The sequence below is a fragment of the Diadema setosum genome, chromosome 21, assembly GCF_964275005.1.
Source record: "Diadema setosum chromosome 21, eeDiaSeto1, whole genome shotgun sequence".
Lineage (NCBI taxonomy): Eukaryota > Metazoa > Echinodermata > Echinoidea > Diadematoida > Diadematidae > Diadema > Diadema setosum.
The window spans coordinates 30,842,089-30,856,144 of NC_092705.1; the positions used below are offsets into that span (position 1 = coordinate 30,842,089).

At 38.6% G+C, this 14,056-nt stretch overlaps 1 protein-coding gene across 1 annotated transcript; it reads left to right on the forward strand.

Annotated features, from left to right (window-relative positions):
* The first annotated feature begins 10,741 nt into the window (after positions 1-10,741).
* LOC140244625 (histamine H2 receptor-like) lies at positions 10,742-12,058 on the forward strand. The gene has a single exon (XM_072324245.1). The coding sequence runs from the start codon at positions 10,742-10,744 to the stop codon at positions 12,056-12,058; it is 1,317 nt and encodes a 438-aa protein (XP_072180346.1).
* Positions 12,059-14,056: the final 1,998 nt, after the last annotated feature.

The window sequence follows — 14,056 nt, forward strand, 5'->3', positions numbered from 1 at the left end:
CAGTATAAAGCGGAGTTTACGAAAGTAGGTGAAATAGAATGTGAAGAGAGGTGTTGGAGGGGGTGTCGAATATATCCTCATTTCTTTCTGTTTTTCTAAACTAATGTTGCATATAGTCTTGAAAACTACAATTCCGAGGGGAAAAAATCCTTGGGCGCAGATAGGAGGCCAGTCTATACTATGCCGTTTGAAGGAGGCGAGCAATGTGAGGTTGTCCCTGTGATATCTTACGTAAGATTTCGGTTTGTTGAGGCGTATGATTGTCCGTATGTCCAGTCCAAGGATGGAAAATAGATCCTCACAGAGCAATTTAAAGAAAAAGAATTTAACGCATTGGAGACGCAAGCGCGCAGCCATGCGTTGGACCAAACGAAGTATATCGACTTTGAATGGATTCGGACAGATCGAGGGTAGAGAGGTAAGACTGCAATGCATTGTTGAATGTTCCTAAATCTTCTTATCATTGTTGAGTCGACACCTTAAGAACAGTCATGGGATTAAACGAAAAGGACGTTAAAGGGGCTGAGTTAGCAATGTTTCCGGGATTAGAAATAGAAAAGCTACATGGTAAAACGTGTTTCCAGCGTCTCTGACGTTGTGTGAAATGAAGCTAGAAATGAATTGAAGAATAAAATGTTTAATGTCAATGCTAAATGCTTTGAAGGAGTTAGAATCTTTGAGTGAACGAATCTAATAAACTTATAAGTATTTCCCACTGTCAGTAAACATGGTAAAAGTGTTAGAATAAATCATTCGGTAAACGAGTTATTTAGTTGAGCATATATGGGGACATTTGTGACAGCGTGATTCCCTGCCTGTTGGTATACTGATACGCTGTTTCATGTACATGTCATATCTTGCACTATGAGGTACAATCAGTGAATTTGAGCTACCACTAATGCTAAACAGTATCAATTCATTGTTTACTGTATAGAACTCTCAATTTGCACTTCTGCACTTGTTGCACTTGTAAAGATGTTATGTTTCTTATTTCACAGTGTGCATGCAATATCATTTACAATGGTCAACATTTATATTCTACATAAAATGCGAAAAGAAAACAACAATAGCTTTGACTGATCATGTGAATGAATGAAAGGATGAAATGAAAAACATTTCTTGCAATAGATAAAACCGATTTAAAAAGCAAAAAAAAAAAAAGAAACAAGAAACTAGATCTGCCGTCTTTGGGACACGATACATATATGGTATAATTTTGAAATTGATAGGCAGAGGACTTTCTGAGCTAACCTCTACACAACTTTTGAGGAGAAAGAAGAAAAAGAAAAACAAAGAATCAGTACAGATACAGAAGGTGATCCGAGAGGATACTCGGATCACCTAAATACAAACCAACGTATAATTAAGACAACTTCCTGGAGAGTGGGACTGTACGTTGCAGTGACAAAGCGTATATTGCTTCTCTACCCATGTTGGCATGAAATGAATTAAAAAAAAGGAATGTGTACATGTTTCTTTTGGTAGATGGGCTAGTCCATGTTTCCCACTGATTCCAAGATCACGTGTAACGTTTTCGTGTGGAGAAATCGACCATTTGACACGGCTTACTCAATCACGTGTTTCCGGTGTAACAACAAATCAATCACGTGAACTGCGGAAATGAAAAAGATGTAAAACTCACGCGTTGGTGTTTGACTTGAGAAAGGAACACTATCTCGTTGGATCCTTTGTTGGAGTAGTTGTTAATCATAATTATGTCCGTTTCTTTTTATTACTCTTCTCTATTGCTTCCTTTCAACTTCCGCTTCCTTCGTTTGCTTCTGATGTCTATCAATTGCCGGATTTTTTTTTTCTAATTTCTTTGTTAAAGTTCTCGTGGTCATGATTAAAATCTCGTGTACAATTCAATTTTCTTTATTTTTTTTAACTGTCCTTGTCGTGTTGCTGTACGTCTGTGTCAGTCATAGAACAACACAGTGTCATGTGGTGCAGATAATGGCATTGGTCGAAACGTAGATTTCCGGCAAACAAGTGTTTGATCTCAAATCTCTGATTGACAGGGTGATAATGGTTAAACAATGATGTCAAATTGTTTGTTACAATTTCACAAGCGAAGGATAGGTAGGGAGAGAGAATGTACGTAGACCATATATATATATATATATATATATATATATATATATATATATATATATATATATATATATATATATACAACATTGCATATTAGTGGCGGGAGATTATCAATAAAATGCAATTCATCATGTATTTCAGTGTAGGCTTATGTTTTTGTCTGTGCTTAATGCGGGGGGAAAGCTTTCTTGGTTTCCAGTAACGCATATTCTGTTTGTTTTGCACAATACAGCGGATAAATTTAGCATACCTTTTGTCCGTACATGTTTACCAATGTGCACTGAACGGGGAGTTTAGTTTGATCACTAGACACATTTTCCCAAGTTGAGAGACCCACATTATTCATGCATGGACTAGTCTGTATAAATCTGTGAAGAGTTTGTTTGCAAAAACCGATAAGTCCATATTTGTCAAATGGAGATATTTGCGATTAAAGGTAAAGAAAAATAAAGGGAATAATAAGAACATTTTTGCTTCTTTTGACCATAACTTCAAAAATATACCTTTAAATGTAGTGACCAATATATCATTTAAAATGTATTATTTTGTACTTTATGACAGAGACCGTATTTCAAAATCTTCAAAAATGGACTTATCGGTTTTTGCAAACAAACTCTTCGTATGTTCTTGTAAGTGAACGTACAGTCTCGTACACTGGTATTTCCATGACTGGCCCTGAATAGACCGTTTCTTCAATATGTTACAATTCATGAATGTTTCTATTCCTACAGGCTAGGTCATGTAGGTAGCAACGTAGAATTTCATTCCCCTGTTCCTTCCTATTCAGTTCCCTAGGCAGGAGTTTACCCTGATAGTTCTTTATTGTTATAGAGCAAGTTAAGTCTCCGGCAATTTTTGTGTTTTAACTAGGGGCAACAATATGCTGAACAAAGCATGCACAGAATTTGAATACATTACCGAACACCAATGTAAGCCATTCTATAAGGTTTCAAACTCATCCACAAAGCACTTTGCGATTGCCTCCACTTCCAGTATAAAATTAAACCAGGGACTCGAGGTGGGAACATCTCCCTTAATGAACACAAAGTGACTAAATCCTCATTGTATAGCCTGTATACCTCCAGGATTTTAGTTCGCGCGTGTAAGTGTCACGGTCGTCTGCTGAAGCAATCGCAGCTCGCCGTATTAAGGGCCAGAAGTCGCTATGTTGACTGCGCGTTGTCGATCATTTGCTCCGTTGATAATGGTAAAACCTCTCGACAAAAATCTATTTATCTCCTACAAAGCACAAAACACGTCTTGAACGAAAATTCATGTCTTCAGTAAATCTCACCTTTAACTGTATGTTAAGAGCTTCGCTTTGTAGCTATTGTAGTAATTTCTCCTTGTGTATATTAATGATTGTTGATTTTGTTATTCGTTTGTCTACGATAAAGGGTTTAGGAACTTGTAAAGTAGGCGCTTTTATACCATAATCATTGTTATTATCATTGTCAACATAATCAGCGTAAGATTTGATTACTATATCGAAGACATTAGAAAACGCTACATAATGTTCAAGGCGAACTGCTATAAAATGTTTTGGTTAAAGGTACAGGTCCCTACTTAGTAACGGAATTCTTGACACATCGACATACGCAAGCGCGCACACAAACATATCTACATGTGTACCCACACACTGATACTGTATCAACGCATTCATTTCCTCACCTTTTTTCTTCCGTTTGTCATCATCATCATCATCATCATCATCATCATCATCGTCTTCATCATTATCATCATCATCATCATCACCATCATCATCATCATCGTCTTCATCATCATCATCATCATCATCATCATCGTCTTCATCATCATCATCATCATCATCATCATCATCATCATCGTCTTCATCATCATCATCATCATCATTATCATCATCATCGTCTTCATCATCATCATCATCATCATCATCATCATCATCGTCTTCATCATCATCACCACTATCACCATCACCATTACTATTCTTTTCTCTCACTTTATTGAAAACAATCATCGGACGGTGTCGTGACGGTGTCGTGCTATATTACGCGTCGAATTCATTCACACATACAAAGTTGTATCCCTCATGTTGCACCACCATATCTATCTTCTTATAAATTTTCTTTTACTTTCGTGAGTAAACTTCCCTAGGGCAGAACAAACAATCCCTAATCCAATTCATAATCCCAGAATCCATTGTACCAGTCCCTACCTGAATGGAGATGCGCGTGTTGATTGATTGGCTGCCGTGCGAGAAGACATCTTTTGGGAAGGTGACGTCCATTAGTAAAGAACGAACACGAATAAATGTTTGTCGTCTGTTATGACTCTCCATAACTGGAGGCTACCACGCACTGGAATTTTCGTTGCCTTTGGCGACGCCTATTATTCCACAGGTTTTCAAAGTAACAAACAGACGTATTCTTTGATAGTGCGTGTGTGGCGCCTCAGACTTTCATGAAGATACGAAAAATGATAAGTGTGATATCATACGATCATGCTGCTTATCCAGTACGTCTTAGGGATTTTCTTGACAGTTAACCCTGAGGTCGGAAGCCGAAATTCCTTCACTGCATGCTAAGAGTTGACTGTATCATCGGATTGACAGTAATAAAGCTTACATCTAGTAACCCTGCATCACAAAACTGCCCCCAAAATCGCCAGACATGGACTTTTTTTTAGTTAAGGTTATATTCTGAAAGAGCAGACTCTACTCTTTAAAATGGCATGATTTCATAGCTCAATACAAAGGGACTTTCCTAACCCATAGAAATAATGGAAAGAAAATACACCCCTGGACAAGTGTTCAGCCTACTGAGAAAAGATACTTTGAAATTTAGGCTTCATTGGTGTTAAATCTCACCCAGCCGAGCTCTGTGCAATTAATGGGACAAGAATCAAAGACAGGGTACAAAAAGTCTTAAGTATCCTTTATATAAAGAGATTATCAGATTAATTTGAAATTTTGCACAATCATCAAGTGCATTCTATTCATGACTGATACCATGCAACTTTATATGCGATATCATCATCCTTTAAAAATTGCGAGAGTTGGTAGTAAAGAGTGAAAAGGGGTGTTTAAGAAATGAAAACGACCTCTGTAAAGACATACCTGATCACAAAGACCGAAATAAGAAATGTTTAAGTAAAACATGAAAAAAAGAGACAATTTCCCTCTTTTTAATAATCCAAAACTGTAGAATTACATAGATTAATATATTCCTCTGTTAGGGAAAAAAACCAACAACTTCAAATAACTATGTTGACCTATTTCACCTATACTTTGCGTCCTCATGTAAACTAGGTCGTGTGAGTCTTTGTTGGTTTTGTGATATGCGGTGACATATTTCTACCATCAGTACCTTATCAAAGTCATTCAAACTAATTAAAACATTTATTACATGCTACTTTCATTGCAGCTCACACAGACATTACCTGTGGCCTAATGATTAAAATTATTACAACACACTATTACTGTTTACCATTGGGAACGGTGATGTCAAAACTCTTCTTGTTCTCACATTATTTTGATACATATGTGTAGGTCAGTTGTATCACGAAAACATCTTACATATAAAATTTTGCAATAAAGCCTATAATATAAGGAGATATCACTATTTTTCTTACTACACCATAACTGTAGACGGTTCAGTCTATTTTACAAGACACAATTTTATTACAACTATTGTTAACACTTTTTTTTTTTTTTTACATTTAACAGTACTGAACATTGATTATACTGATTAACTTTTTTACACTGGTCGTTTCTATATCTCACTTACATTTTAGAACTATTTTGAAGCACTAAAGCTGTGTTTTTGTTTTGTCTGCAAATGGTAAATAATTATGCCTTTAACTCTTTTATTGCAGCCGTTTTTAAAATCAGAAAAAAAAAGAGAGTGGGCTCATGTGCACATCCCTGCTTTGTTTGAGTGTATGCATGTGTGTAGTTTCTTTATGGTCATGTTCATGTTCGTCTGCGTGCATTGTGAGTGCGTATGTGTATTTTGAGCATGTGTATTTGTAATTATTAATATCATTTTTTTTAATCTTTTCATTTTATACATTATTATTTTTTGAACGCTTGGTCTGCAACTCGGTGAGCGTGTGTTCATACTGATCATACTGATTGGCCTCGCGGGCTGGTTCTGGGTCCCTTCAAGCTTGCGGCTCATTCGCTGTATTCTTCTCGCGTTTCATGCTTGTCCCCGATAGACTAATTCCCTATATACCTCCAGTACATGTATTCAATATTCTATCCAAGGTATATGCTTTAATGCCAGCCACCCTGACACGATCAAGAAAATAGCACCCATGGCTACATGAATTATCATACCCTTAGTTGATGTTTCTTTTAATATGCCTTATGCGGCTTCCCATAGTCCCAGAGTAACTTGTCAAACATTTGTTTTTTTATTTCATAATGTCATCTGAATAATCATACGTATTCCATATTTCCCTACAATCGATTCTGTATTATAATCTACGACTTAACAAGTATGGTTATATTTATGTTAGCTCCATCCTATTTCTCCTATTACACTTCGCCAAAATTATAGTCTCCAAAACAATTGTAAAATAGTCAATACGTTTATTGCAATCATGTCGGGATAGTTTCGTACATTCAGGTAAATGTTTCACCTTCTGTATATTTTTTTAGATGTTTTAATATTGTATAACTTGTATTTTTCATTTTACGTTATTCTTTTTGAACAAAAATTTTAAAACAATGCACTTGAAGTTGAAATTTGAGTTTTCGTAAGATGATAGATACCATGTTGTTTATACTATTTAATAAGCCCATACTTTTAGCCATATTTCTCTCTGTCATGCCAATTCTGTTGTTTGTTTCTTTTTTGTTGATGCTGTGAGGAGGTGTTGAGCAGAAGACGATACGCATGACACGATTACAGATGTGAATCCGATTCAGACGGTTGAGTTCGCAAAGAGCAAAATCAGATGAAGTCAGGCAAAACCACCAATGCCGAGCTTTTATCTCCCCCCCCCCCTTCTCTTTTGTCTATCGAGGCCTTTGGCTTCCATATTTAGAATCGACACAACCATCTCGTGACCTTACTGACAGTGCAAATGGGACATTAAACAAATAAAGTTACAAAAATCACAGCTAGCGCTCTGACGCCATGTTCATTTCCAGCGAGGTAAAACGTTTCGCGTTGATTTAGGCGCCAGCGTAATAGTCCCTGTGGAATGTATGGGCACAGAAAAACTATTTGGATTCGAAGAGCGCATCGTTCATTGGTACGGAAACAAACGTGACGATTGCATGATATGAAATCATGTTCACCATCATCCCTTTGAGAGTAATGATTTACACTCATGCAACGTATTTTGTTGTTTAGAGTAATCTTTATTCTATACTGCACAGAACTATAGTCGCGAACGCAACTTCAATTTTTTAATCTGCTGATGATGTCGTTGTTGCAACGGTCCATACAAACTGTTCCCAACCCCATGCAGCACCCGCCCTATAACATCCCCGGGGGACTTTCGTTCTAGGTTGTTTATTTCAAATCTGCCGAACAATTACCTCGCACAAAGGGAATTATGATGAGTAGTCACTGTAGCTTTTCCCAAACAGATAGCATCGAGAGATGCTTTCAAAACTTGGATGTTGGAAATTCTATTCTAAGTACATAATACATTATATTTGACTGAGTGAATAGGCAGACTCCCCAAGAGCTAATCAATATCCCACATGCATCGATAACAAAGGGCCCTATACTATATGAAAAAAGTTCAAATTAGGTGAACTCTACAGCGACGGTGCATTGAGCATGTATCAAATCTTGGCATAGCATGGGTACACACAAACTATTACGGCATCAAGCGAAGGGTATTTTTTTTTTTTAGTTTTTTTTTTCGAGAAAAAGTAATATCTCACCCTGCCATCATTGCAATAATCAATAGTGAAGCTAGATATAGTGTTCAGGTTCTTGAAGTGAATAGCATTATTGATAAAAGGTATATACACAAACCAGTCGAAGAGATATCCGTCTGGGCAGACCAGATTCAGTTGATAAGGAAAGTTTCCTTACCATGTCAATGTATATACAAGCATCGATTGTGAACTAAGGACATGTCACTTGTGTTACAGGCTAGAATGATTTAGTGCAACGCTCAGTTCTCCCATAAAATATTCAACGTTTGCTTGAGAAACACGACTAACCGCAGCAAACTTTTTGCTGAGCGTGTATCTGATGATTTTCATTGTTCACGCTAAATTCATTAGATTAAAATGTAATCTAATAGACCATGAGGAGGGACAAATCCAAATAAGATTATTAATTTCAAATCTAATGGATTTAATTTCTAAATCAATTAGACTAAAACGTGTAATCTTATGTAGATTTGTCCCTCCTCATTGTCTTATTAGATTACTTTTTAATCCAACGATTTTAGAGTGTTGTACTTTCAATACATTTCAAAGTAATTCAATTCAGTTCAAATCTGTGTTATCTTTTCGACAAGAAGTAACATAGGCCCTACATTTTACCAAAACATAAAATGTATGCGGCACATTGTGACAGAAACAATGATTCATCTCTCCAAATCAAGAAAATGGCGTTTGTAACTTTATTGCAGTAGCTTAAATGAAGCAAACTAGTTGTATGTGAGTGGTTTCTGTTTTTGTTTGTTTCCGGTTTTTATATATATATATATATATGTAGTAAAAGGCAGCCTTCCCTCAGCCCACTAGGCAAGCCTTCCCTCAGCCCACTAGGCAAGCCTACCTCAAGGACTCTCTGATCCAGGTTTTAATTGCTTCCCTTGTTGATTTAGCTTTGATGACTCTCCGGCCAAGTTTGATGTTCCTGTGCCAATGAGATATACACAATTTGTTTCTTCACTTTTCGCTCTTCTCATCTGCACAATTCTATTTCATCTCTTAATTCTCTTCTTTCCTTTTTCTGACTTAACATCGTTTCTCCTTCCTTTTTATTTTTGTTTTGGCGGGCACCGTTACCATCATCAGGAAAACTACCTTAAGTTTGATGATAATTATTGTCTTCCTTTTTTTACGTATTCATCTACAATGTTTTCTATTTACGATACCTTTTTAGAATGATTGCAGCTCTCCTTCGTTTCCCTCTTTTCTTCTCTTTCATTTTTGTTTTATCATGGCATTCTTCTTCCTCCTCTTTCTCTTCTCCTTTTCTCACTCATCTGCTTCTCTTAATCTAAATTCAATTCAACTTGAATTTCCATTCGACATAAAATCATCAAACAATTCATACAATGAAAACACATAGATACAAATATAAGAATATCAAAAGAAATACACACACATACAGAAAACAACAACAAGAACAAAAGCCGATGCATAAATTCAAATTCATGTGAACGGGGGGGGGGGGTCAGCAGAGAAGAGCAATAAGCCTTGTGAATCGCTGACCCCTAGAAAACATAAATACTGAGTAAAATATATCGGAAGTATAGAAAAGAAACTAAAGAGGAAAAGAAAAGGACAGAACAAAAGAACAAATCAAAAGACAATTTTAGGTGCAATTGAAATAATCATTCTAAATGAGAATATGAATTCAGGAGTAAAAGTTTATAATTCCTTTTAAAGCTATTCAAAGACGGTTTCATTTTCAAATCAAAGGGTATTTCGGTCCATGTTAATGGACCTTATAATAAAAAACTGTATTACTTACTTATTGCTGCTTCTACCACGTACTACCACCACTACCACCACTACCACCAACATAAGCGTTAAAAATTCTGAGGATGAATAGATCGAGCAAATTAAAAAATTGAGCGGTATTAAAACAAGTTCAACTCGTTTTACAGTAACCAGAGTATAGATAGGGGCAGGTACTGCTGGAAATTTGGACACCCGTAATCTTGGCGTAGAATCACGACGCTTCCTCTTTCCGCTTCCCCGTCAGGCGGGTAGCAACAGGCTGCGTGAGGTCACACAGATACAGTACAACGCACATGCACATACACACGAATATACATGTATGTTTAAAAAATACACAAAAACACACACATTGCACACATAACGCATACAGTGTGATATTTCATGTTGAAGGTTGCCGTGATTTAGACACTGTGATAGTAATTCACACATTCGGGTTTGCATGGAAATACTCAGTAGCTGGAGGGGAAAAACATTTATACCTTCTCTTCCCCCAGTTCTTTTCATTTAGGACGAGTTCGTGTCTCCAATACACAGATTATTATGAAACAAGAAAAGAAGAAGGAGAGAGGGCAAGAGAGATCACAGAAGTTTGCACGTTGTAGAAAAAAAAAAAGTGCACTAAAAGTGCACGTATAGTGCGCACTGTGCGCGTGTGTATTGTGTGAATATTATTATGCGTGTGGATGTCCGTGTGTACATGAGCTCCTGAAAGGGCTGTCCCTGTGCTGGAAATAGATTTTGCGTGCACGCATAGTTTTTGAACTACTTATGTGCTTACACTCGAACGTGTTAGTGCCAGAACAAGTTAACACGTCGTCTGGGACTGATACATGGCGTCTGCTCTCTGAGATATGATAAGAGTATGTGAGTGCGATTGTTGCGTTTATCTTGCCTCGTTTCACTTTCATGGGAGTGTTTGAATATCATGCTTGGAAAACATGCCTGACACGATGTCTTTGCACATTTCTTTACTGTTCCTACAGCTAACCAGCATCCTTTATGAACGATAACGACCCGCACCAGCCAGTGATTGTCAGAATGGGCGAACCAGTAGCGGGGACCATCGCCGCCAACAGGTACGCCGTCACGTACGCCACGCCGGTGTATCTGGAGAACAGCTCGATGAACGAGTCGTCGTCGAACTCGACGACCTTCCACCGGAGCTTGGTGTCAACCATCAGCTTGGCGACATGCTTCAGCATAATCATACTGACGACGTTGGTGGGCAACGTTCTCGTCTGTTTGTCGCCCCTCGTGTGTCGACGACTACGGACAGCTACGTACATTTTCCTCGTCTCCCTCGCCATTGCGGATTTACTTCTTGGAATAACCGTGCTCCCATTTAGCGCAGTGTTGACAATACGGAGGCAGTGGTTTTTTGGACCCGTGTTCTGTAACATCTACATATCATGTGACGTCATGTTTTGTACGTCTTCCATTTTACATCTTCTCGTGATCAGTCTAGATCGTTACATGGCCATCACCCGGCCGTACGCCTACCAGCGGAAAATGAACCGGCAGAAGGCCTTCATTGCCCTGGGCATTGTCTGGACCATTTCGCTGCTAATCTCCTTTCTCCCGCTGCACCTCGGGTGGAACACGGGCGATAACAAGGTGCAAAACTACGCCAAACTTGACGAGTGCTCCCTCTCGTCCAACGTGACGTACGCACTGTTTGATGGCATCGTCTTATTTTTCATCCCGCTCATCGTCATGACGCTGGTTTATATTCGTCTCGTCCGAATCGCAAATCGACAAGCGCGTGCGATCAAGAAGCTGATGGTGGCGAGCAACGAAGATCCCGAGGAGCGCGCCAACCGACGACGATCGGTTGACGAGCACCGCGCGCTGAAGATTATAGCGATCGTCATGGGATGTTTTATTGTCTGCTGGGTCCCTTACTTCACAATGTTTACCTTCCAGCCCCTCTGTAAGTGGGTGATCAGTGACACTTTATACGATGTGTTCTTGTGGCTCGGATACCTCAACAGTACCGTCAACCCGGTCGTGTACGCGTGCATGAATCGCGAGTTTCGGCTGGCGTTCAAGCGGCTCCTGTCTTGCATGCAATGGCAACCACCACCAGACGATAGTTTGGATTCGCGCTACTATACCACCCAGTACTCCACTAGCCGGTCCGACCGCACCCGCGCCGGGTCGAAAAACGGCGCCATCCGCTACAGTGCCTCCAGTCCCAACTCTAACTCCAACTCCAATAAGCATAGTCTGCAGCTGCCCCTTAAGAAGAACGGCATCTACATGAAGCTGTTCCGGTCTTCCAGCAGCGGGAGTAACGCGCGGCCTCAGGCCACGTGACAGGAGGAGTGTACCGCGGTGTGAGACAGAAAAATACTCGGCTTCATTTCAAAAAGCCATAATACACGCGGGTTTTAAAAAAGAGGACTGATTTACAAAGGCACTATAAGGGAACAATGATAACCTACGAGTAAAATATGAAAAGAGGTAACGACGCCGGACTGACGCGCGTGTGAAATATTTGAAGTGGGACTATGGCCAATGATGATAGTATATTATGCAATATATTGACGAGAACTATCTCCGTTTTTTTTTTTGTTGTTGTTTTTTTTTTTGCTACTCTTGCTTACGCACACTGTACGACAATATTGTTATGCAAAACCAATCCCTAGCGGTTCGAATATGATATTTGAGGGGCATACTCTGTGAAAACAGCAGGTGCTGCGATGCAGTGTCTGATTATAGCTTTACTATAGCATTGCATTTCTTTTTTATTTGAGGTACTGGCTCAGGTCTGTGTGTATGTTGAATAGATAGTAAACAGTGTATTTATAACAAGGTTTGTGATTGGTCGAATCGGTATCACGTGACATTCAGTGATTTCGTCATAGTTTCCAGTCGTGAACTATACCTTCTGATTCTTGTACGGGGATTTCCCCGAGACTAGACAAATCGATGTTACAAACACAGCTTATTTACTATAACAAATGGCACATGCTCCTTCATGTACTATTCTAGTCAATATGCACACCAAATACACGGTTGACCCTTGTTGTATAATTTTATTTCTCCGAAGCCGAAGGCCGAGGTGAAATAAAACTACGCTTGGGCTAATTTTTATTTGGCGTGCATATAATCTAGTATAGTGCATTCAGGATCGTATGCTATTTATAATAAAATAATATATTATGAGCATACAGTACATACGTACTGAATACGCGCAGAAAATAATGATAATTCGACACTCTGTATTTGGCTGTGGGCATTGTACTATTGATACTAACGACTGTGGATTTATTGTCAAAAGTGGTCAGTTCAGGGTTTTCCATGATGAGCAATGCGATATGTTTCATGGCATGCCGTGACCAGTGGTTGAGAGGCGCTGTTTGTGTTTCATAGCGCATCACTCTAAATACACGGACGGCTACTGATGTCAGTTACCGACAAGGAACCGTGCGGCAAGGTTGGGGTTGCATGTTGACTCCTTGAGGACCGACCAAGACTAGTTTCGGTCTTTGAGGGTCGAGTGGTGCCTTCGGTCAATATTCGTTGGAGAGGGTTCGAAGCAAGAGGTGAAAGACGAAAGGGTTGGCTGCTGACTATACTGCAATCTATTTATGTCTATCTGTGAAATAATGATTAATCTGAATACAATATGTTATATAAATATGAATATATATATATACGTATATTGTAAAGAGAGTTACGTGGTTATTTTTTTAATGTTATGCACGCAAATATAAGAATGTGCAATTTTCACTGTTGATTAGTAGATGTTGTTGACGAATGGAGTCCGCAATCATATTTAAAACTGTGTAAATCGTGAATATGTTACTTTCAGCGTCATAATGTAGCTTCGACAATCTTGATTGCGCTGGTACAGATTATGGTAGTTCGGCCAACCATAGTATTCAACAGTGATGTATATTTAATGTATTGTAAAGATTGGTGCCGGAAGGATAAAACTTCGATAAACTTTGACGTGATATAGCTGAATCCCAATGTCGATTAGGATATGTATTGGTATAACAAGAAATAAAACCTAAGTAGGCCGTCACTTCTTGCGTTACCTATACCTGGAAGTCGCAAAAAACCAACTAAGGTTATTTGGCTGAAATATAAGAAAAGTAGATATTTGTTGTTAAAACAGAACTAAAAAAGACTGACACCTTACGACCTTCCAGTCCTGACTTGAACGTTAAAGAATTAACGTTTTGAAATACGAAACATTTATTTGTGTGTGTGTGTGTGTGTGTATGTGTGTGTGTGTGTGTGTGTGTGTGTGTGAAGTTATCACAGGCTCTCTTGATGAACAGGTGTCCAATGATTGTTCGTTCC

What these genes read in the sequence shown, in the direction of transcription:
- LOC140244625 (XM_072324245.1), top strand. Translation starts at nt 10,742, where the DNA reads ATGAACGATAACGACCCGCACCAGCCAGTGATTGTCAGAATGGGCGAA.